Here is a 26,265-nt window from a genome sequence, read left to right on the forward strand (position 1 = left end):
CATGAGTAGGAGACGATGCTGAAGGCAGAACAGTACTCAGACAAACCGTGTGTGTGTGTGTGTGTGTACATTTGTGTGTGTGTGTGGTTTTATAACTAGGGCAAAGCAGTCTTGGGGATATTAGTGGTTTTTAATTGAAAAATGGTCAGAAGGGAAAAGCAGGGGGATAAACACATAGATTACCCAGACACACACTTAAAATGAGGGTGTATAATAAGTGTTGTACAAACTGCAACAAGGGCGAGGAAGAAGTATTGAAGTAGATTATATTTTAGACAGTCATTTGGTAAGAGAAACATGAACACACTACAGTAAAGAGCTCCTAATGACCAAAGAGAGTCACCCGGGGGATGAACACCTTCTCCACTTCTGCTTCTCTCCCTGTTACTTCTTAAGGACAAAATCCACCACCATCAGGCCCTGCAGCACTATATTAGAGAGATTGTGTATCGGTCTGATACCGACTCATCCAGCTGGATCAGATATGACTGGCCAGTGATTGGCCAATCGCATATTGATGAATAACATACAGACATATACATTACATGAAGAGAACACTTACCTAACACTGTTAGGTAAGCATTGTCTAAGTTGGGTTGCTATCCTTATTTGCTGAAACATTCATAAAGCTGAAGGGAACTACAAAGTCGATATTTACTATAAGTGTAGTTGTGTGAGCACCTTCCATTTGCATACAGTGAACACAACACAACTAGTGTGTTTAATGCAGCTCGGGCCAATTCCAATCTTTCTTTTCTTGCTTTAACTTGCCAGGTACTCTTCTATGTAGTGGCCCTGCCAACTGTGTGTGGTGTGTGTGTGTGTGTGTGTGTGTGTGTGTGTGTGTGTGTGTGTAAGAGTAAGAGTAAGAGTAAGAGAGTTGCCCCGGGGAGAAATAAGTGTCTCAAAGAGCATCTGAAGCCTTGATTAAGGAAGTGTGTAATCCAAACTGAAGACCAACAACAGTGCGATGCTGCCTGGAAGGGCGTGACACACAGGAGGAGAACATAGCCGGCAGAGAGCTTAACACACACCAAGTGAAACACATCCAGATAGCAGTCACTCACACAAACCGCTACTTGGGCTGAGCGAGATGACGCCGTGCTGAGATCAAAGGAGCTCTCGCTGCGTTCGGAGGGAGGAGGAAAATATGACTGGATTTCATGGACGAGCGTGAGCTTAGATGCAAACATTGTGCATTGTGATGGTGGCCCTTGCACTGTGAAGGTGAGAGGTCATGGACTGCAGAGGGAATAGCAACATTTAGTCAAGACAGCAACATAAAAGAATCTGATTACATTACATTACATGTCATTTATCTGACGCTTTCATCCAAAGTGACTTCCAATAAGTGCATTTCAACCATAGGGATGCAAACTCAGAAGGACAAGAAACAAGAAAGTGTGAATCTAATTCCCTCATAGACTTGTAAAAATCTACACTGGTTCGTGCAAACAGGCCATTAAATAGAGTTTGAGTTTAAGGAATTTCCTCATTGGCTTTCTGTGAGTCAGAGGTCACATCCTCATCCTCATCAGTACAGGGCCTCTGAGGGTACAGGAAGGCTGAGGCCTGTGCTTCTTCTCTTCTTAGTCACTTTGGCTGCCTGCTCACACAGACTCAATCACTCCAATGCTGCCGTCAAAGGTCTAGTGGTTTCGCTGTAAGATTTCAGATTTCAAACAATAATTTTGTTTCACTGTTAAAAACGACCATTCCTTGTAGCTTCTCGTGGCTTCAAGGAACATTAGGTTTAGGTTTTTGTATGTTTATTACTTCTCGAGGAGGTTTTTCTATTGTTTGGATCTAAAATCTGCATACTACTGCTACGTGAACTCCTGGAAGTGATGAGCAAGAGTAAAGTGATTATAAAACAACTCCACAAACCATCTGATCCCACTCTTCAGTTAGAACTGTTCTCACCATCCGTCTGCGTTCGACATAAAAGCTGCAAGGTAACACTTTGAGCTCAACATTCTCGAACCCTTTTCCAGACGATTCATGGACGCTTCTGTTGAGGCTATTGCACAATGACACTTTCATAACAGGAGTGAAGTGTCTGACCAGTTGCTCAAGCTGAATTTAACTCTTGAACCAGCATGAAGAATAGTCCCCTCCATGTAAGCACTCTGCATGGAGGACTCTTGTATTACTGTTTGGTAATCTCTATGTATATACATATACATATATATATATATATATATATATATATACATATAAATATATCGGCGTGGGAGTCAGGAGTCACAAGACGTATCTGTCCCTCTCTCACCGTGTTACAAGTTCTTTGCGTCTCGCCCAGCCTCTTCAGTGCTGCTCTCCCGAGCCCCTCCGCTCATCAATAACACCGCTGTAATACAGCCACACGGGCAGGAAAATAGATGTGTGTGTGCGCGCGTGTGTGTGTGTGTCCGCGTGTGTGTCTGTATCAGTGGACAAAAGAGGATGACTAGAGCTTTCGACAGTGAGAAAGATTGCAACTTCTATGGAGACACTAAGATCACACTTCAGGTAATAGTTTTCCAATCTTTCTTTCTCAGAGACAAGTTTAGTTGGTGTGAATATCTGTGTGTGTGTGTGTGTGTGTGTGTGTGTGTGTGTGTGTGTGTGTGCGCACTCACTCTTACAGCGGTCCACACATCTGTGTGGCGACGCATTCCACTAGAATGAACATGATGGCTTTTGATGATCTCTATTGCTGTTGCAATCTATGGTAACTTTTGTTGATGTAATGAGGATTTTAACAGCACGATTTGAACCATTTGGTCGGATAATAAATGAATAGTCACAGAGGAGATGCATGATTGGAATATTGAATCACCATTCAACTTGGTGATGTGAGGGTTTCTGGACGGAGGGTGTTGCATGAGTACAGACTGTAAAAGCCCTCTGAGGAAAATTTGGGATTTTCTTTTGTCTAAACAGCAACTCAACATATGTCATCAATCTTTAACCATCATTGAACGTGGCTTTGAGATTTAAAATTCCCACCATTTAAACCCAATTAATATACTTGCTGTCTTTTCTATCATTCAAATTAGGTTATTTCACACATTTTGCTGTTTTAGCGTGGACAAAACATGTATTAGATTTTGTTGTTGCGGACCATAAGCTTTAAACCATTTCAAAGAGTTAACCCAAGCCAACCGGTTCCAAAGCATTATTAGAGTCTTGAAACATGACATTGGGCAGTTTCCTTGACACACAAACCCAGTCTGTTGGTGTAGAAATGCGGAAATGATTATTAAACTATTTGAATGACTACTGTAATATGCCTTTTCATCATCACTGTTCGTCCTTGATGCGACAGCAACAACGAGTGTCTTGGGTTGTCTTTCGGAGGCTTTTACACACCCCGCTCTGACATTAAGGCTACATAATTCAGCCTCATTTCTTCAGGGTCTTGAGGCTAAGGGGGGCTGTAATAGACAGTGACGGTATATATTACTGGTCTGCTGCTTTTCATTATGCTGCTAATGATTCCCTGTCAAGTTCTATTGTAAACCAACGAGAGAACAAAAAGCGAGTGGGAGGGCGAGCACACAAAGGCACAGGGGAGAGAGAGAAAGATGACATGAGTACGGACTCCAAAAGTTGACAATTTACATTATTAGCCAAAAATGCTTTCAATTTTCAAAGGGGACATCTTGTTTTTGGGGTCTTTGTTATATTATTGTAATGAATTCCTAATATCATTCTAATATACATATATTGTGGAACAGTGATATTCAACCACTTCTTTTCATACTTAAGAAAACCTCTATGTTATGTCTCCACGACAGCGTTTTACAGCATGCCGTACGTGGATATCATGCCTTTACGTTTGTTATGACGATGACGTGTTTCCGGTTGGCGCGAAGTCAAGATGAGTTGAAGTAAACAACTGAAACGTTACGGTCTCCCGATTCCTGTGTTGTTTTTCACACATAACATTGGCGACGAGGATGGAGTTTTCACTCCCACCACCTACACCTTTCCTTTCACTACCAGGCGAGCCTCCGGTACCTTGGATCCGTTGGCTGGAGTCGTTCGAAACATATCTCGCAGCCCTCGGACTGGAGGAAGCTAGCGACCCGCGACGGAGAGCACTCCTCGTTCATTGCCTCGGTACCGAAGGACAGCGCATATTCAGAACCCTGGGACAAGCGAAAAAGTATAAGGAAGCTACGAAACTACTCGAAGCACACTTTGCAGCTCCACAGACTGTGATTCTCCGTCGGATAGTCTTCCGGCAGCGCAAGCAAAAAGCGGGTGAGTCAGTCCAGCACTATATAGCCGACCTCCGCAGCTTAGCTGTCTTCTGTAAGTTCGGTGATATGGAGCAGGAAATGATACGCGACCAGCTTGCAGAACATGCAACCCACCCCAAAATTCGCGAGAAGTTGATTATGTCACCGGATGATTTGACTCTTAAAACGGCGCTGGAAATAGCCTTACAGATCGAAAAAGCTACCGAACTGACGTCACAACTAGCTCCCCGCGGTTTCTCTCAGCCCGCCTTAACACAGCATGTGGAAGATTCCGAGCGCGCACCTAGCCCTGCATCATGCGACACGGAACCAGGAATTAACTACACAGCACGCACACGTGGCCAGCCACGTCAAAGGTGTGGCAACTGTGGCTCCTCTACACATATGAGCAGAGCCCCAACATGCCCGGCCAGGGGACAAGTATGCCAGTGCTGCGGGAAAGACAACCACTTCGCTAAAGTCTGTCGCTCTGCACCGGCTGCGGTCGGCCCACGGACAGGCCCACGACAGGCTGGTGCAAGCTCGTCAGCTCCAACCCCCATACACTCGGTCAGCTCTGCACGTGTGTCCTTCAAGACGTGCACAGTGGATCTAGATGGGGTCTGTGTACCATTACTGCTGGATACTGGAGCGGCGTTATCTCTTCTCAACTGGTCCACAGTCAAGCGCTTCCTGCCCCACATCGCGCTGCAGGCGCCTTCGGCTGTTCTCCATGGATATGGTCATTCAAAGATCGACTTAGTGGCCTCCCTCAGCTGTTCGGTGCGCCATGGCAACAAATCCATGGCTACCTTCACCTTTCAAGTGGCGCGGCATGGAGCTAACCTCATGGGGCTGGACCTCATCACCAGCTTGGGTTTCACGTTCATGGACAGCTGTGGAGCAACGATTCTCCACGTCAGCTCATCATGGGAACAGCAATGGCCAGCACTCTTTTCGGGCCTAGGCTGCATCTCAACTTTCACACATCAACCTCTCCTTCACAAGGACGTCCACCCGGTCATACAACCTCTCCGCCGCATTCCCCTGGCACTACGTGATGACGTTACAGCAGAGCTGACAAAGCTGTTGGAAATCGGCATCATTGAACCAGTCAACGCCTCGCCCTGGATCTCTAATTTGGTCATCGCGAAGAAGAAGTCAGGTGGTTTGCGGGTGTGTGTGGACCTGAGGGCGGTGAACAAGGCTGTGGTGCCCGACAAATACCCGCTGCCCACGGCAGAGGAACTGACTTCTCAGTTTTACGGCTCCAAGGTCTTTTCCAAGCTCGACCTCCGCCAAGGTTACCTGCAGGTACCTCTGCACCCAGAAAGCCGTAACCTCACTGCTTTTGTCACACACGCAGGCGTCTTCCGCTACACCAGGGTACCGTTTGGTCTATGCTCCGCCCCTAGCTGCTTCCAGAAAATAATGTCCACCATCTTCGCGGGCATACCAGGGGTGGTGATATTCCTGGACGACATAGTGGTGCACGGATCAACGCCGGCCATCCACGACCAACGGCTCACACGGGTGCTTGACACACTGGCCTCCCATGCCCTCACACTGAATGGGGAGAAATGTATTTTCTCTGCGTCCGAGGTGGAGTTTGTGGGGTTTCGTCTGACCCCGGAAGGCCTCAGTCCACTTCATTCTAACGTGGAGGCTATTCAACGGCTCCCCATGCCCTCCAGCCCAGCCCAAATTGCCTCCTTTCTGGGTATGACCGCCTATTACTTGCGTTTTCTTCCCCAGTATTCCTCCACCACTGCCCCTCTCAGGCTGCTCCTCAAAAAAGACGCCCAATGGGCATGGACCCCTGCCTGCGAAGATGCGGTCGTGCAGCTGAAGGCCCAGCTCATCGCGCCACCAGTACTCGCCCACTTCGACCCACTCAGCCCAACGCTTCTCACCTGTGATGCCTCCAACTACGCAGTGGGGGCTGTGCTGTCTCAGCTCCACAACGGCACAGAGCGACCTATTGCTTTTGCCTCCCGAGCCCTTAATACAGCTGAACAGAAGTACTCCGTAGGGGAGAGGGAGGCCCTGGCCTGTGTCTGGGCGTGTGAGCGGTGGCATATGTATGTGTACGGCCGTTCATTCACATTACGCACAGACCACCAAGCGCTTACAGCGCTGCTCGCCACATCTGGTTCCGGGCACAGGCCTCTGCGCATCCACCGGTGGTATGAGAGACTTCACCAGTACAACTTCACTCTGCAGTTCACACCGGGACGAGAGAATGTGGTGGCGGACTTACTGTCACGCTCCACGCCACCGTTAGCTGGGGACCCAACTCCAGACTACACCGACCTGGACCTCATTCAGCTCCTCCACTCCCCCCTTGAGGCAATAGTGTCCCTTCAGGAACTGCAACAGGCCTCCGAACAGGACCCAGTGCTCTCACAGCTCCGCACATTCATCCACTCTGGGTGGCCTCCAGCCTCTGGCCTACCAGACAGTCTGGTGCCTTTCCACCGGTTTAAAGATGAACTTTTTTGCTGGAACGGCCATTGCGTTGCAAGGGGCCATCGCACAGTCATACCCCCCGCCTTACAGGCACGTGTCCTGTCCATGGCTCATGAAGGTCACCTGGGCATTGTCAAGGTCAAGCAGCGCTGCCGGGAAGCGGTCTGGTGGCCAGGAATAGATGGAGATGTGGAGGCTATGGTGAGAGACTGCACAGCCTGCCTGGTGAGTGGAAAGACTGGCCCCTCTCCAGCTCCTCCCCTTCAGCCACTGCAGTGGCCAGCTGGGCCTTGGGAGCACATCCAAATGGACATTTGTGGTGAGCTCCGTGGCGTCCCGCATCACCAACGATTCCTCATCGTGGCCTACGACCTGCACTCTAAGTGGCCCGAGGCAGTCTCTACAGGGTCGGTCACCACACAGGCGGTCATCGACTTTCTGGAGGCGCTTTTTGCTCGTTGGGGCATGCCCACGACGATCACCACAGATAATGGGCCGCAATTCATCTCTGGGGAGTTCACAACTTTTCTGAGTGAGCGGGGAATCAGACACATACGCACAGCCTTCTATAACCCTCAAGCGAATGGGGGTGTGGAACGCATGAACCAGACGCTGAAAAATGGTCTCAGAGCCCACTTGGCAGAGGGGTTTCAATTCTCAGCAGCACTCAGGCGGACCCTGCTGCACTACCGAGCTGCTCAACACACCACAACAGACCGCTCACCAGCCCTTCTGATGTTGGGGCGCGAGCTGTCACTACCCCTGGACCGCCTGCGTGTTCCCGCTCACCTGACGTCACAGGGGGCCCAGCGAGAAACAACAGATCAGCTACGCGACCGAGTCGCAGCACGACAGCAGGCAACTAAACAGCGCTTTGACCGGTCCCACAGGGCCAAACACCCAGCTTGCACCGTTCTAGACTGGGTCAGGGTCCGGAGGCCCACACGGGGCCATAAGCTCTTATCGTTCTGGTCAGCGCCTCTTCAGGTGACTGAGCAACTGGGACCTGCCACCTTTCGCCTGTCCGATGGAACGCGGTGGCATGCACGCCGCCTGCGCAAAGTGGGCCCACCTACCGCGGAGGACCTGGAGGCCAGCCGAGACCCTGATCCGGACTCTGGAGGCTCAGTAAATCCTGCAGCACGACCAGTCCGCGCCCGCACCAAACCGAGCTACCTCAGGGACTATGTTACAGATTAGAGGTCAGCCATACGCTGACCATGGCATTATATTTTGCAAGTTTCAAACACGTTCCAGTTATTTCAGTCCAAGGTTCTGAGGCACTTTAAGTCGAAAATAGTCCCGTAATGATAGGTTCGGGCTGGACTGAAGTCATTAACAAGGTATTCTGAACGATACCTAATATGGATTCCTCATTCATGTAATGTGTTATTTGTTTTACATTTCGCTCAGGGATGCAAGTTAGATCTCTCCTGGAGAGGGGGGAAAATGTTATGTCTCCACGACAGCGTTTTACAGCATGCCGTACGTGGATATCATGCCTTTACGTTTGTTATGACGATGACGTGTTTCCGGTTGGCGCGAAGTCAAGATGAGTTGAAGTAAACAACTGAAACGTTACGGTCTCCCGATTCCTGTGTTGTTTTTCACACATAACACTCTACCAAACTGATTTTTATAGTCAAAATCCCATAATTGAGAGGAAAAGTTTGGTGTTGTACAGTTGTATGTGACAAGATCAACCGTACATGTCTGGAGGTTAGGTAGATAAAGGAAAATGATTGGCTTGCAGCTTAGTTTAGCTTTAGGGCAAACTAGTTTAAACGGGGTAAACTGATGTCTGATCAAACAGTTCACAGCTGCTGATGCACAGTTGGAAAGTGAGCAAGGATTTATTTTGTCACAAAACTCAAGTACTCAACTTATCCCACTACGGTAGGCATTTCAACAGAACCCTTGTTGTTTTCCTTCATCACACTAAGCAGTTTAGTTTCCTAGACCCAACTAAGAATTAACTAAGTTTCTTTCGAAGAAGTTCGATAAGCTTTGCATGCTGTGGGTTAACACTGCAGCGTGGTCACAAACTACCACTAAGTGTAGCCCTGCTTCAATCTGAACAGCTAGGGTATATAATTCGGTCTAATTACGATGTCAATAGCGAGGCTCCCCATGCGAATACGCTTGATACACACGCTAACGCGTGGATTCATGCACACACGTGTGGCCCTGCATTACTCACTGGTAATTACAATGTCAATAAGCAACTACACAGCCGTGCGGCCCTCACACTACACCCAACATTTAGACGCATAGACGCACACACTCTCCTTTAATTGCCCTTCAGTCAAATGCTTTAGCACTTATTTCTACACGCGCACACACATACACACAGTCCCACTTGTGCATTGGTCCATTCAGACTCCCCATGGAGTAAATCTGCCACACTTACTACACCCTGCAGGTTTTTTTACACACACACACACACCCACACACACCCACACATGTGCACATAAACACTGGCACGCAAGGACAGAGACTCTGGTCGTTGGTTCATCAGTGTCACGCTCTTTTTTTATCATCCCCATCCCCCTCTGGTCTTCTTCCTTCTTTCCCCCCTCAGAGACTTGCACATTGGAAAGCCATTCACTTACTGTAGCTTAACTACTACAAATCTCTTTCTGTCTTCCTCTCTTTCTTCTTTTTAGGTTGTTTCTTCTCTGTATTTCTCTCACTGCCTTTTCTTTTCATCTTATTCTCATTTCGCCCTCCTCTCGCGCTTTTTTCCTCCTCTCTGCATCCGGGCAAAGTGTCTCTTTTCACTGCATCTCTTTTTAAAATTATTTATTATTATCCTTTCATTATTTTCTCCTTGGACTGAAGTCTTTTTGACTTTAGGTCCCAGAGGGAAGCACACAGATGGTCAGTTCAAACCCTTTTCACCTGGGCTACAAGCTCCTGCTGTTCGGCCAAACCTTGTTAAAAAAACGGAATTTCCTCCTTCCTCTTAACAGCAAAAACTTAAAAATCTCCTGGTCGGAGGCTGAATAATAATTCAGTGTTGTTGTTTTATGGGAGAGATGTATCCTTTTTCCTAATTAGGGGTCACCTAATATCTTGTATGCACTGCGATGTCACTCGTAGCATCGACAGGTTTAACGTAGACCTTTTGGCCTTCATTGTTTTTTGCAACTGATGATTGGAAGTTACAATATTTTTGATATACAGGAGTAACATAGAGACACATAGAGACACTTCTCCTCTTCTAGTGGCCGCAACCTGTCAATCACAGTCACTAAAGTATAGTGACTGCAAATGGACCGGAATACTGAATTACCATCTTTTCATTATTTTACATGTACATCATTTTAAAAAGTAACAGTTGCATTGTCCCACCACTTACAAACTTATCAACATGCCTTCTTCTTACTTTTGACTTAGAGTCATGATTTGAATTGAGATGTCATAACTCATACTGAGCAGTCATTTTTCTTCCACTTAAATGATCCGATCTTTCATCGGCTTAAGCCACTAAGTAGTCCAACAGAATAATGCTGTGTGTTGAAAGGACGCGGCGGGCCATTTGTCAGCTTTGAGACACTCGTAGCTCCACATAAACCAGATGTAAAATCGAGTTTTCCTTTCAATTTGATTTTGCTTTGTATTTCTTGCTCTTCTCCTCTTTTCCTAACCTCCCTCTTTTCATCCTGACTCCTCCCCTCACTTTTGTATGCCTCCTAAGAGTCATCTCCTTCCTTTATTTCTATCTATCTCTTTTGTATTCATTTGTTTGAATATTTTTCTCTCCTTCAGCTTTCCTCCACTTTCTCCCATCCCTGCCCTCCCCCTCCTCTGATCTGCTCTCCTGGCTCCGGCCCAGTTAAATTACCAGTTGTACAGAGCGATGGTGACAGAGTGCAGAACTTAATTACATACTGGCTGACAGCAAGGACTTCGTGTTAGATGTTCTCTTTGTCTCTTTTTTCCCTCTCTCTCTTTCTGCTCTTGCCCACTCTCCCAGCATTCATTTTTTCTCACTTTTTGCTCACCTTCCACTTTCTTTCTCAAAGGAATGGCTTATTACCGGTGTATTATTGGGTGTGGGCCCGATGGCTTTAGACGGCGAGGTGCTGGTGTTGGGCTAATCAGGCGACAACCTTGTGGTCTACAAAAGTGAAGCGACGCAGAAGTAACTCAAAACTTCATTCTTTGTCAATTGCTTGTTACAAGTCTCGTTACAAATACAGCATGATGTTAGTTTACTAAATTGTGGTCTTTATCGAGTCGAATAGACCTTCAGGGCGAGGCTACCTTTTGATAGACACCACATGATTACACATGACAGGCAAAACGTTAAACTTAAGCGTTTTTAAGAATACTTTCATAATATGCCTTTTAAATCAAAATAAATTGGATAATTAATATTTAACAAATGGACATCTTCTGTCAAAGCCTGGCTAAGTGTGAATTATAATATCTGCTAGTAATTAATTGATGGTGTTCTAACATTCACATCGAGAAGATAAAGCAAAACTTGTGATACAGTGATACAGTCTTTTGAGAAGGTTATCATAAACATACACACTCCCAATCTCCCTCTTCCTATAGCTAGATACTCGACTGATAAGTTAACTCACCAAACACTAGCCTAGCACTAGGCTAGACAGCATGCTAGCATCATTAGCATGTAAACATAAACCACTAGCTTGATAGTATCACAATCTACATACAATAGGCTATGAAGCCAGACCCAGACATGATAGAAGTACTGCCCATCTCTGTCAGAAAGCAAACATTGTTTGAGATTACTGAATGATACATTTTGAAGGATACTGTTGTGATTGATTATCAAGTTATTTGAATATCTATGAATACAGAATATGTTTAATTGTTATATGTTTATGTTATGCAATCAGTGCATAAGTGCTCTTAATTATGTGCACTTTTTCACCCGCTATTTATGGGATTCAGTACTGTGCTTCACTTAGTTGTCTTCGCATAGACATTCATGCATTGTGTAAATACAATGTTGCATATTATTTTGCTTTTTTAATTTTACTGGATTCTCTCTTGACATTTTTCAAGCGTCATGCAAGAGTTTCTTTACAATAATATTTTGTAACATGAAACCAGTCCGTGAGGCAAAAAAAAAGGTTAGGGGGCGCTGCGTTACACTACACTGCTCAGTTGTATTGATGGTTTTATCCATTCAATGAAAATAAGTCCAAATGGTTTCATTTGCAAAAGAAATCCTAATAGTATTGTTATTGTTAATGCTCTCCAACTCAATATTGAGTTAATAGTAATTTCACAGAGAAGTAGTTGTGATAGCACCGAGCCCGTCCAGCAATCACACATGAATCACAGTGTATGTCATTGTTAGTATCATTATTCATATTTATTAATAGAATGAAGGGGTTTAGCTGGCTCACCAAGCATCACGTCTGGATAGAACTTTTGCCAAATCCTATTTGTCCCTCAATTAAGTTTGTTAGGAGACATGTGCAGAACTCTATCTTGCCCAAACACACTAATCTGGTATTTTTTCTTTTAATTCCTTTGATTATCTTTGTGTGTGTGTGTGTGTAATTTGTTTTTAGGCTTATTTGCCAAGTGCAACTTTAATCTGTTGATGTTTTATTGCTGACAGTAGAAATGAGGCTGCGTTTAACGACTTACCTTCCTAACAGTGGCCTAAAGTGTTTTTTCACATTCCAACTGGGGATTCCTCAGCCAACAGGGGACGTTTCAGAAGTCAGCCTTTTAGATTCTTTACATTATTTTCAAGAATCTCGTCTAAAACCATGTCAGATTTGGTTTTTTAATTTAAGCCAGTGGGGGGTGTGAAGAGTATGTGTTTGGGTGCAGGCTCAGCACTCATCCTGTTGGCTCACACACATCGTTTCCATAATATGAATGGCTTAATGTACACACCTGTATGTGCATACAGTACACAACAAATGTGCGTTCTCAAAGAATATTAATAAGAATATTAAATGGCATGAATAGCAATCCACAGACAAGGAAACAAAGACATCAGTGATCAGAATTGACAAGATGAAGAAAATATTTGGGAGGTAGGTTTAAAACTGTAAGTAGTTTTTTCATTTTGCCTGTTGTGACACTGATGAAATGTATTAGAGCATGCTTGCATTTCTCTGCACATGCTGTGTGTGTGCATGTGTTAATGGGGTAATTAATAGAGGGTTTCATATAGTCTTTTTTCCCCTGGGCTCACTGTCGAAATGCATTACTGTCAAGTACGCACGCACACACACACACACGCACACACACACACACACACACACACACACACACGCACACACACACAAACTTCAGCAGACATGCAAGCGGAGAAGTGTTTTCTCAAAAACACTTCATGGGAGTATTATTGACACACACACACACACACACACACACAAACTCATAGAGGAAAGTGACGGACTAAAATATCATTACGTCACGTTGTAATCAAAAAGGCTCCTTGATAGCAAATCAAATTATTTTCCATGAATTTTATTTAAGACATTAGGAAAAATATATATTTTTTCTTTTGCTAACCAGTGAACACGTCTTTTCTCAGTGCTCTTTTAATACAAAGCTTGCAAAATGTACATACAGGTTCACAATTGTTTGTGGATGCCCCAGATTTCAGATTTCAAAGATACACACACATTTTGGGGGCATAAAATGTGTTTAACTTCACAAGACATGCAGGTTTCATGTAAATTATATTCTTAAATCAAATGTCCACTGCTAATTTGGGACAGTAAAAACTTTTAAAACATTTTTCTGAGAATGTTATTTTTATTTATTAGGTTGTTAAAAGGATCATGATGCTGTTTGCTTTTACCACTATATACAGGCATGGGCTCTCAAGGTTGTGTGTGTGTGTGTGTTTTGGAAGCTGAATGGAGGTCTTAGGTGTACCGAGTCAAACCGGTGTCAGCCTTTATCAATATTTGACTGCAGAACCAGAGAATGGATGAATCTTTAATGTGACCTTGGAGTACAACAAAGACATGGAGGGACGGGGGGACCAAATAGAGAGGGAGAGAGGTGGGGGAAGGGATGCTTTTTTGATTTTGATGGAGATAACTAAATTAGCTGAAATGGTAAATAGTCTATACTCAGCTTGTCTCCTTGAGTGAGTTCACGGCGGTTTCTATACAAGCATAATTCGGAGCACTTCACATATCCCCTCCGTTCTCTTATGGGAAACTCCCACTCTCCCCTAGAACGTCCCGTGAATGCATATGTAAGACACGAAAAGAGCCATTTGCCTTTTTCAGTCCTAAGAGCAGTATGTTTGTACATATCTCGCCATGCTTTTAAAAAGCTTTAGTAAATGAGCCCCTAAGTGTCGTGCAGGATCTGTATGTTCCCTGACTAAAAGTCTCCATGACTTCCATGTAAAATATGATCAACCTCAAAGATAATGTCCTGCTAGCTATGACTAAGGATCTCGTAAAAGCCGGCATGAGAGAGAGAGACGAAGAGGAAGAGAGAGAGGAAGAGAAAGTGGAAAAAGAGAGACACAAAAGGAAACGAGAATGACAGTGCAAGAGTGATAATGACATTACAGGAGAAATATGAGGAAAAGATGACACGGGCAATGAAAATTGGATGTCAAAGATGAAGAGGAAGATGGAGAGGGCAAAAATCGGCTACCCATCATTCTGTTCTTTTTCTGAACTTTCCGCTCGTTGTTGACTAAATGGCCAACAATCTGTTTTATAGGGAAAAGGCAGCGGATTCGGACACAACTCAAGACTTCAGCGTGTGACCATGAGAGATGGCATCAGTAGGCCACTCTAGTCTGCTCTCTTCCCTCTCTGAGCCACAGGGCACACAGACAGAGAGGCCCTGCCATCGGAAGCCTCTCCAGAGAGAAAACCGATGTCCCCGTTCAGTGGGAGCAGGACCACGATTAGAGGAAACACACCTAGAGCAATGTAAGCTTGGACGATGATAATAGGTTTTTGTGTGGTCATTGTGTGGCTCTGGTCTCTGAGGACAATGGAATCATTCAAAACAAAGCCTTTTTTTTGTCTCTGACTTGCTAGGAAACGGTTCTAAATGATCGGACTTCAATGCAACGGCGTTCAATTAAAGTACAGTACCATTGACTGACTGTCTAGTGCAAAGGAAATCAGAAAAAAACAACTAACAAAGCAGTTATCTGTGGGGTTTAGCAAGCTGGCTTTGCAAATTTGCTGAAGATACACATGCTAATTAAGTTAGAGCAAGCACAGACTCACAAAAAGCCACCTCACCAACAGCCTCGCAACAAAAGGGCAACAGGGAGGGAGACAGTGCGTTGTAATTGGTGTGTGAGCAGAAAACAAACACATGCACCAACACACACACAGCTGAACTTACACTGACGACTCGAGACTATTTGAAATGGGGCGATGGGTGGGACGAGGGGGGGCAGGCTGTGGCCACATGCACAATTTGAGGGCCTTAGAGAACAATTCCATACACAGGGTGTGGAGTGGTCTTCCACTGACTAGAAGATCGGTGGTTTGATCCCTGACCCTGCAGTGTGCGTTACAAAGTGTGCACACAGAAGATGCTGGACCCCAGACTGCATGCTGGGGTTTTATTGGACTACCCTCAACTTGCTGTGAGGCCCATGAGGCTGTTTGGCAGAATAACATTTGCACGTCATTAGTTAAATAAAAGTGTGGCAAACGTCTTGCTCTAACTTGGTGGTTCCCACAGGGGGGGACTGCAGGATTAGTCTGCCTTGAGGATTTCAAACAATGTGTATATAACTGAAATTATATCGGTTTCAAAATAAGAGCTGCATGTACTTTGCTTTTGAAGTCAAAAATGTTTAATAGTAGTTTAATGAAATCACATGAATAACTCATTTTTTGGACACTAATAATTCAATAATCATACTGATCAGAGAACGTAATGCCACGCCTACTGTGTTATCATGAGTTATATGTTTGTATTTTGGGTTGAAACCATCCGCCGTGGTCATAGGAGAAAGCATATTTGGCAAGATGTGCTCAAACTGTTTTGAAGAAATGGACAAAAAAAATTGAAAAAAAGAACACTATGCTGAATCGAGATGACTCCGCATTGAAGTAAAAGAGAATAAAACACCATCCATTTTTCGATGCTCATTAGTCTGTCGGGGTGAGCAGGTGGTCGGGCTGGGACGTTGCCTTTAATCCCAATGAAATGTGTGCTGTGGATTGGTCAGCAAAGACTTTTAATATGAGTGATGGGGCTTTGCTTTTGTTCTTCAACTTGATTCAAAAGAAGTACTCTGAAAACAGAGCTGAAAAAGCTCATCACGATACAACTTGTTCGTTGCAACTATGCCGTAGTGTTAGATCACTTACCTGCACCATTTGGCATCCCAAGCGAAACAAAAGGTGTCTCCCTGTCTCTCTCCAGCTACCGTAGTACAATGAGAGCTCATGAATGTGGCCTTTTCCCTTCTCTGTTTCCCCCTGTGCTCGGTTACTGGCTGCCTTCTCTACCATGGGGAATTAGTCTTAATGGGGAACCATTTAAACTAAAATACATAATTGTGGATCTACAAAAAAGGATGCTTTCTTTTTTTTAATTACTTTAACAATCTTGATTTAATTTTTATAATGTAGTCATTTGAGGTTTAGAGAGTTGTTGGGCAACAAAGGCCATTAGAGCGTTTCCATGTAAATTTGTCTGCACAGGAAGCTAAAAATATGATCAAAGCAAACTAACTTGCAGGTAGAGAGGGGGAGTGTGTGTGTGTGAGTGTGTGTGTGTGCTTGGAGTTACTGAGCGATTAGATCGGATTGAGATCTAATCGCTCTTTGATCTCAGGTTTTAGCTGCGTCAGAAAACATACCAGTACACTCAGAGGCACCCACGTTTTCATCCATAGAGACAAGGGCATTCACTGCCACTTAACCAGCCTCTCTCTCACACACACACACACATGGCAAACCCTCTTTATCAGCGTATCATGGGTGAAGTGTTTAAGAGTTTGTTAAAACAAGGCAGAAACAGAAACAAAGTGTAGTTATATCAACCAGCTTGAAGGTATTAAAATAATTATATAGGACACAGTGTGGGAAATGCACCTACGTGTTGAACATTCAGAGCACATGGCACTACAGTAATATAAACAGATGACCATCCTCACGTTTGATGTTTGACTCATTTAGTCTTTCCCTCCCTCTCTCAGCGCCGTATCAGCCTTGCAGAGATCTAGATAACAGTCGGCGTTATCTCTGTGCTCGCCATCGCAGCTAATCTATTAGATTCGTCTGGAGCGCAGAAGCCGTTAAGATTCGGTTTTGACCAAGACAACCGGGAGAGATGGAGCGAATGGATGGAAAAAGAAGATAAATAATGTATACAGATCATGAGCATCATGTAGCAATCTCAGCATATCATCAAAACACCGAATGAGAAAATATCCATCAAAGATGAATGCCCATGAGTGTATATATTACCTACAATTAGATTGCAGTGTATCCACCTCATATTTAACAGTTATGTGTCCAACTTATTGTAAAATCATTTGACTCTGCAAACACGTTGACTGACAGGTTGGAACAAAAAATGTAGCTGTGTGATAAAGTAAAAAATAGTGAAACATTATGGCCTCCTTCAATGCACTGATCACCAAACCAGAGCTGTGAAGGAGGCTTGAGAGGAAAATGTGAAGGACCATAACGTTATTCCATGCAAAACCTTTTAGTTTAGGCTGGTCTAATCCCGCACATGCCTCAATTCCTACGAAAAAGAATGCAATATAAGGCATAGATAATACAAAAAAAAATGCATACCCGCATATTCATTTAAGAGGAAGCATCAAGACCAGTAAAGTAGATTGCATGTGATACACAAAGTGTTGCTGGCTTTTGCAGAAAAAAAGGCAGAAAAGATGGAGAAACTTTTTTTAGAATATCATAAGAAGCGTGCTATGAAGATACGTTGCAGATTTCATAATATTACCATTGCATGCTGCATTGCTTCCTACTGCATTGTATCCTGCATGCTGCTCGGTGTAAGTTTGAATGTGCATTCTTCAAGAGCGAGCCAAGATGGATGCTTGTCACCGTTCCTGCATACTTGTAGTCTTTGCATCTTGGTGCGTCAGGTTATTTTAGTGTGAGAAGCCAGTAGGAGCAATACATCCACCCTGCTGGAGGTGTACTTGAGCAAGGCACCAAACCTGATTATATGTACAGTATCTGACCTCTGTAGCAAGGATTTCCTTCCACGGAGTGTGTACAGTACTTTGTCCTTGGGTTTCCATCTGTGGCTCAAACCTTTTGGGTTATGTCAATGTTGATCTGTGTAACATTTACGGTTTCCTCACCTACCACCACTCTGTCATCACAATTTGTCCGTTTTCTAGAGCTGCATCAAACCCAGCGGGGAGACCTACAAAAGGAAATGGTAGTTCCTATACATATGGTGTCCAGTGACACACACTCAGACACACACACACACACGAGCGGCAAGGGAGAGAAGAGATCCATCAGCCTCTTTGGCCGACTGTAGCGGTCGCCCACATAAATGTCCCGCTTGGCTCTGCTCTGATCACATAATTGCTGTGTGCACACCTCTCCCCCCCCCCAACCCCCCAACCCCCCCACCACACACACACACACAGAAAAAGAACACAAATTCAGTGAGCATACACTGAAGCATACACACACACACACAAACACACACTTAAAACCTGGATATATACGGAGCCCAAAACACACACACACACCCATTGGCAGTCACTGTTCAATATGACATGAAGAGGAGCATTCAAACATTCAGGAATGCCTGCTAGCGTACACGCACATATACATGATAGCAAATAGCAAACAAAGACTCCCACCAGCTCATCCACATAGTCAGCACGCCGAGAAGAGAGAGTAAAAGATGAGAGCGACGAGGAGCACAGTGAACACTCGGAAGCCAGAGCTTCACAAAAGACGGATTTACCCCGACACAATGCAACCGATTGTGTCACGTTGGTCGCCTTTTGTCTACTCGTCTGATTAAAGATGAATCCCCGCTCTATTCCCGTGGAAGTTTCGCAACATAATACGTATGGTGAGGATGTGTGTGGGTGTTGGGATGGCCAGGAAGACATTTCTGGCAAGTTCCTCTCATCCACATCACACAATCTCTGCCAGCTGTAGGGACTGAGGCTCTGCAGGGGAGGCTAAACTTTGATCACTGCTTAGAGGACATCATTGTTTCCAGTTAGTTCAATTTAGGACAAAAGACTGGAATACGGGTACACAGATAGCCTGGTTCAGTCTTCAGAATAAGTCTGCCGAATTCGTTTTCTTCCTGCCTGGTTTTTTAACTTACTCTCCTGTCCTTCCAGATCCCGTCATCAACACAAGATCAACCCTTCACCTGGTCCACCTGCAGCCCATTCTCTCATTAGACCCTCACTATTTAGCACCCCTCACCTACTCTTGCCCTCTGCCAAGTCTTCTTGTGTGTTATTGGCAAGCGCTCCAGCGTATCCTGATGTTGTTCCTCATCCGTTATTGTATTGACCCTGTTTGCCTGACTACGGAGTTTTGAGGCCATCTTTCCCAGCAACCATTTATAACCTGATAAAACCAAAATAACATTTTCAGAGCTGTAAAAGCTCACACCGTTTACTTTTTACAAAATGCAGAAGCCCATTGACGTTATCCTCCGTTGCTGGGTGAATCACCGCGAATCGATTGTTACTCCCTCGATTAGACCGCCAGGACCCAAAGTGTCGATTACAAGAGAGCAAAATATTGAGACAAGATTATATTACAGGGGAATCAATTTGAACTGGATTGTTGAAATCAGAAGACTTGATATTGCTTAAAGTCGGTAAGTACTTGGCAGGACTGAATGGAAATACGATTACACATGCTGCCGGTAATATTTATAATTAGAGATCCTCTACCTTTAGCTGTGAATAGAGCCAGAATGGGTAAATCACCTGAATGTCACACACATCCTCTCACTGTACATGTCACTCAAAGTTTTATTGAGACCACATGGCAAATGTTGATAGCCCGGGCATCCGCTCTCTGTGGGGCTGATCAGCGCGACACAACAAATCGATCCCAAACAAAACACCATCAGCAGATCCGTCATCAGCCGCCTGCCAATACACAAATGAGCACAACAGCACCAGGCGGGGCCCAAACCGGAGGGGAGGGGGGAAAAGTGCTGTGGGAGCTCTGAGGTGGGGGGTGATGTAGAGGTATGCAGCCATTCATGTATAAGATAGGACAACAAAGCTGTTGTGTAGGAAGAGAGGGACCACATTTGATTGGAATAAGAGTTTCCTACCTGAGTTCCTCTTAGAGATGTACTTGACGCCGTCACAGGCTCCCGAGCCAAGGAGGAGGAAGAGGAGGGCTAAAGCCTTCATCTCTCTAGTGTGCACTGGCACCTGTAGACATCAGGGGACAGTGGGAGATCTGTGTTAGAGATAGCAGGTACCATGCTGGCTGTCATGTGTGCTGTTACCCACCGTTAACACCATTACATTTAAAGCAGGCGTTACAGACTGCAGGGAGACTCTGAGAGCTAGGGTCACCTGGGGAGGGGATGGAAACGGCAGTCTACACTGTCAAGTCCAATGCTTTCTACCAAAGGGGGCAAGCCTCCAGCTGCTCAGCAACACAGGGCAACCATGAGCATGCAGGGGATAATCTTACTAACCTTAACCCACTTTGATACAAATGCTTTCCATATATATCATGATATCCGATTTCAATACAATACCACAAATGAAATACTGTTATATTTATAGTAACCAGCTTGTTCCTGCCGAGCTGTTTGAATAATGTCACTTTATTACAATATTAGTATTACCCTACAACAAGATATTAATTAAAACAACATGGTGCCATTATAGCATTGATTATACACGGCTATGTAATGTAGCCAAAGTACTTCCAACAAGCCAAGGGCGGATCTTGAGTGCGCTCTGATCTTGTTTCATTTCATCGAAGAATCGATACTCGATACTAAAAATATGCAAAATCATTTCGTTTTTAACGATCCGACACACTGTGCAACATTACACGACCCCCCTCCCTGCATTCGCCCCAAGGAAAAGTGTTATCATCCTCATATTCTATGAACATGGGCCAGCTTGTGATTCTTCAGCGCATCCATAACCAGATTAAACTGCGTGTTGCACCCTCAATGATGTGGCGCAATATGAAGCCATTACATCTCTTCTTTTAACCATAATTGGCTTGCACAGAGTAATATTTACAATACTGAAAAGACCTCTTGTCTTTTTCTCATCAGAGCACTGCTGAGAAAAATATTATATAATAATAATAATAATATGTTTTCTTTCTGTTGTGTTTGAATCTGACACATTTTTTAAATATATGTTAGAACGTAAAAAGAAGAGAAAAAACAGCAACAACAATGGGTTAATCCCCAATATGGTTTTATGTTTGGGCCGATATGCTGTAAGTGAAAGTCAAAACACTATTACAAAAAAGGCCGCAACAACAGCACCAAACAAAAGGCATTAATATCGATCCAAAGCCCAGATTTGATGAGGTTATAAAAACATCTATTTTTTTTGGTTTAAACTATTGAATTCAAAATAGAGAAACTAAATCAGATTTGACCACTGGCTGGGAAATACAAAGGCTGCTGAAGCTTTGGGGCACACAAAGTGTCTTTGACCAGTCATTTCAAATCACATTGATAGAACACAATCAGATTTTCTCATACTTTCTTTGTGCAGACAAACACAAGCACACACATGCGGTCGGGCACTGACACATTTTCTGATGCGCACTCTCTGGCCGTCAGAGTTTGCTCACCTGTCCATGCACACTCCAACTTGCACAGTGTGCACACGCGTGTGTGTGTGTGTGTTGGCACATTGGGCAGAACTGTGGGGAACTGTAAACACCATGTAGGAACACAGAAGAAAAGCAGCTATCTAGAACGGTGAAGGCCAGTGGGTTGGGCCCATTAGGCTGGGTCATGTGTTTTTCATAACGCTAGATTTGGGACTTCTTGAACCAATTGTTTGAGACAACATTACACAGAAAAACATTTTAAAAAAACAAAAAGGCCAAGGATTCAAAACATTCGATTTAGGATCTTTTTTGGGGCTATGCACCAACAGCCACATGGGGAACAACCCGACTTAGCAGGACCTGTAGTGCACACAGCCTTTGTTTTTGTTTTGCTGCCTCCTGGCCTCAGAGGCAGCAGACAGTCTCCAGTCATCAAAGCAGGAAAACAGGTTGCGCCGGGTCAACTTTCACTGTAGCAGGGGAGGCTAAATTGAGCTGTCGGCTTCAGGTAAAAGACAGTGAGGCGGGCACTCTGACAAGCAACGCCGAGCAAAAATCAAAAGCGTGAGTCAGTCATACGTGGGAAGAATTTACCGCGTCCTTTTGGAAAAGTCAAAACATGAACTGAAAGAGGATTGCGAACAGAGTTTGAACCGTATCATTTTGAGAAGTAAACACCTAGAAATAGGAATAGGATACTTTGAAAAACCGTGTGAGGTCCGCCAGACGGCCCGGATCAGCTACAGGACAGACACCGTGGAGCTGTTGGGATTCAGAAAACGCAAAGATATCTCAACACAAAGTTTTGTCTGGCCTCAGAACGGGACATGAAATAAAAACATTATGAATGGTAACTAATGTCCCTTTGTGGGTGTTGCAAGATCTACGATCTGTAATGTCTTAGTGCTGTTCCTTCAAACTGCCCTATAAAAAGCCAAAAGGATATTATTCTGTGTTATATTCATGGAGAAAAATAGAAACCAATTTTGAATAATTTAGTTCGGTGTATCAAATGTTTTTGCTCTTGTTTTTCTCAATTTTTTTAGACTTATGCAGTGACAACAACAATTTGAGCGCGAAGAAAAACGAAACGTGAAAAGGTCGAGAAAACATCACTTAGCAGCAGCTTCTTAATGCTTTCCCGAAGAAAGATGTATCAGCGTTTCCCCTACCAATAACAGGGGGGGGGCGATCCCACAACACCCCTGAAAAAAGGCAATTCATTTTTTTTGTTTTAGAATTATCGGTCTATGGCGGGGATAAGCAACTGGCGGCCCTCGCTCTCATTCGGAGTGGCCCCTAGATTAATTTCTGAAAATTTTAAGAGTGTCCTCTACAGTACCCGATCACTTTTAAGTTGTAATATCAGAGTCCACCGCTAGATGCCGCTTCCTATGCAGATGTAGCTTCCTACGTGCTTCCCATCAGCGAGGGAGAGAGGTCAAGCCATGGCGAAAAGCAACGCAAAGAGAAAACTCGATCAAGAAAGTGTCTTTCCGGTGAAATGGGAACCGAAAAGGCAAACCCATGTGCCTAGTTTGCTTGGAGACGCTATCAGCCAGGAAAGATTTCAACCTAGGTCGCCACTACAACACCTTGCACAAAGTTAAATACGAGAAGTACACTGAAGCTGCCTGGGCTGCTCTCATTGCCGACCTCAAATCAAAAGTACACAAACAACGGCAATTTTTTAACAGAGCCACAGCCACACAGGAGGCTGCACTCACGGCGTCGTATGCTGTTGCGCTTGAGCTTGCTAAAGCAAAGAAGCGCTTGTCAGATGGCGAGATTGTGAAGAGATGGCCAGAGCATTCGGTTATGCTAACCTGGTTAAAAACGTTTATACGGCCTCTTTGTCTCGTCCCACAGTGACTCGGAATTTTTGACCTTAACGATCATGTCGAGGGGAAGATGAAACAGGTTATGTACTTCTCCCCGGACTTGGATGGAAGTACAGATGTGATGGATGTCAGCCAGCTGCTGATTTTTGCTCAGTTGTTACGAATGGCCCACCAGCGATGCAGGGGAGACGCACTGGATTCACGGGCTCCTTCAACAAAGCGGAGTGAACTGCCCTATACTGCACTGTATCATACACCAGGTGAGTGGGTAGTCCTATTGGTTGACCCTAACCCTAACACTTTTGAGTAACATGCTGGACAAAACTAGGGACATTTTAACGGTTACTTTATCCATTCCTACAGGAGGCCCTCTGCGCCGAGACACTGAACTGTAGCCATGTTATGGACTTGGTGACTAAAGTAACACATTTCATCCGAGGAGGGAATAGATCCCTCAGTCACAGGAGATTTAAAGCCTTTTTGGATGAAGTGGACGATGCATGTGGGGATTTACAAATGTACACAAGGTCCGATGGATGAGTCAGGGGAAGTGTCTTGAGCGATTATTTTGCACTGCGCTCCATAATTCCAGTGTTTTTAGAAGACAGCGTTCGTGGTGATATGAGTGCTTACTGCAGGAAAGTCAAAGTGCGTTTCTATGCGACATGGTATTCCTTACTGACATTACTGCCCACCTCAATGACCTGAACACAGTTGCAGGGGAGAGACCAAACTGTGTGTGACCTGTGTGCATACATGGCATTTCAGCACAAATTAGACCTGTTCAAAGAGGGATTCTCATCCTATCTTCCGAATTTCACACACTCTCCTGCTTGTGAGGAGATGCTTAAAAAGTGTCCCAGAGTGCGAAGGCTTACTTCACAAATATAAGACCGATATCGAGAAACTGCAGGAGCAGTTCAAGCATAGTTTCCAAGATTTTCACGCAATGCAGCCACAGAGAGCGCTCATCGCTGGTGTTAGCGAGCAACCTTCTGAGTTCCAGCTTGAACTTTGCGACCTGCACTCGGATCCGTTTTTTCAGGCGAGGCACAATGGGAAGGGAATTTCCAGTATGTTTGGAAGCACATACACTTGTGAGAGTGGTTTTTCTACAATGAAGCACATCAAGTTGAAAGAGCAAAACTGGCTCACGGATGACACTCTTTTTTTATCTGATGCGAATTGGATGCACAAATATTGACATTGATATCCACTCTATTGTGTGCCTACAGGCGAAGCCACAAGTTTCTCATTAAAGCAGACATGTCATGCTAGAGATGATGTGGAGCAGGTATGCAGGGAAAATGTTAAAAACTTCGAGTCCGATTTTTATGTATGTGTTGTTGAAGAAGATTCGATCTGTTATACATTTATTTGAACATGAAATATATTAAGATGCTGTGATTATGATGGTTCAATAAACATACAGATATATACACATATTTTGGTCTTATTTAGAAAATACCATTTTTGTCATGAATCTGGTTAGGAAGTGCGCTGTCCTATGTGGCCCCCTGGTAGCGCTGATGAAAAATTGTGGCCCCCTCCGTCATTTAAGTTGCCCATCCCTGCTCTATCGCATACTGTTGCCCTCGGGCAACGCATTACTTTTTTGGACCTTACACTGCTCCATTTTTTAACCAAAAACAATGTATATAATGTCAGCAGACATGTCTGTGTCCAATTAAATGAGGGCCAAATGTGAGTGTGACATTTTCTCTTCGGGTGAAGCCAAGCTTCATGGGACAGAGTGCCACAAATCGGTAAGACAAATCATTTTTTTAACCTGAAATAACTTCTCCAAAAAATGTTTACATGTGCATGAGTATGTAAATAGGTATCTTTGATAGTTTAAATACTTAATTTGTTTTTACAAAAACTAGGTTTTTGCCTCAAGGCAACACTCTGCAGTTAGGTCATTAACCATAGTCAATGTTTTTGCTGTACCAACTACTAATATTGAATGGGAATGGACACATTTTCTTTGTTTAATATGATCTAATTGTCATTAGATTAATTTTGTTGAGTCAAATGTAGCTCTATGCGGCGTCAAATGTAGCTCAATGCAAAGTCAAATGTAGCTCTATGCGGAGTCAAATGTAGCTCAATGCAAAGTCAAATGTAGCTCTATACGGAGTCAAATGTAGCTCAATGCGGAGTCAAATGTAGCTCTATATAGAGTCAAATGTAGCTCAATGCAAAGTCAAATGTAGCTCTATACAGAGTCAAATGTAGCTCTATACAGAGTCAAATGTAGCTCTATGCGGAGTCAAATGTAGCTCTATACAGAGCCAAATGTAGCTCAATGCAAAGTCAAATGTAGCTCTACACAGAGTCAAATGTAGCTCAACACAGAGTCAAATGTAGCTCAACACAGAGTCAAATGTAGCTCTATACAGAGTCAAATGTAGCTCTATGCAGAGTCAAATGTAGCTCTATACAGAGTCAAATGTAGCTGTATACAGAGTCAAATGTAGCTGTATACAGAGTCAAATGTAGCTCTATACAGAGTCAAATGTAGCTCTATACAGAGTCAAATGTAGCTCTATACAGAGTCAAATGTAGCTCTATGCGGAGTCAAATGTAGCTCTATGCGGAGTAAAATGTAGCTCTATACAGAGCCAAATGTAGCTCTATACAGAGTCAAATGTAGCTGTATACAGAGTAAAATGTAGCTCTATACAGTGTCAAATGTAGCTCTATGTGGAGTCAAATGTAGCTGTATACAGAGTCAAATGTAGCTGTATACAGAGTCAAATGTTGAGTAAATTATCATCCAATAGCAAAAAATGCAAAAACTGCAATAGAGTAAAAAATACTCTAAACTAAAGAATGAACTAGTAGTAGATTGTACTCTATTTATACTGGGACCAAATGTTATATATATTTTTTAAATTAGTCTCTGATCATTTTACTGTGTACTTTACAACCCCCCCCACCTCCCCCCAGAAGGGAAACACTGATGTA

General features: G+C 44.1%; 1 protein-coding gene across 2 annotated transcripts in view; it reads right to left on the minus strand.

Annotated features, from left to right (window-relative positions):
• The window catches only part of il1rapl2 (interleukin 1 receptor accessory protein-like 2), a 287,495-nt gene extending 267,431 nt beyond the window's left edge, over positions 1 to 20,064 (minus strand). For both annotated transcript variants that reach the window (XM_062560730.1, XM_062560729.1), the window contains exon 1: positions 19,968 to 20,064. In XM_062560730.1, the coding sequence (XP_062416714.1) occupies positions 19,968 to 20,049 (82 nt within the window). In that variant the 5' untranslated portion in view covers positions 20,050 to 20,064. The remainder of the gene's footprint in view (positions 1 to 19,967) is intronic.
• Positions 20,065 to 26,265: the final 6,201 nt, after the last annotated feature.

This window comes from Pungitius pungitius, chromosome 2, assembly GCF_949316345.1.
Source record: "Pungitius pungitius chromosome 2, fPunPun2.1, whole genome shotgun sequence".
NCBI lineage: Eukaryota > Metazoa > Chordata > Actinopteri > Perciformes > Gasterosteidae > Pungitius > Pungitius pungitius.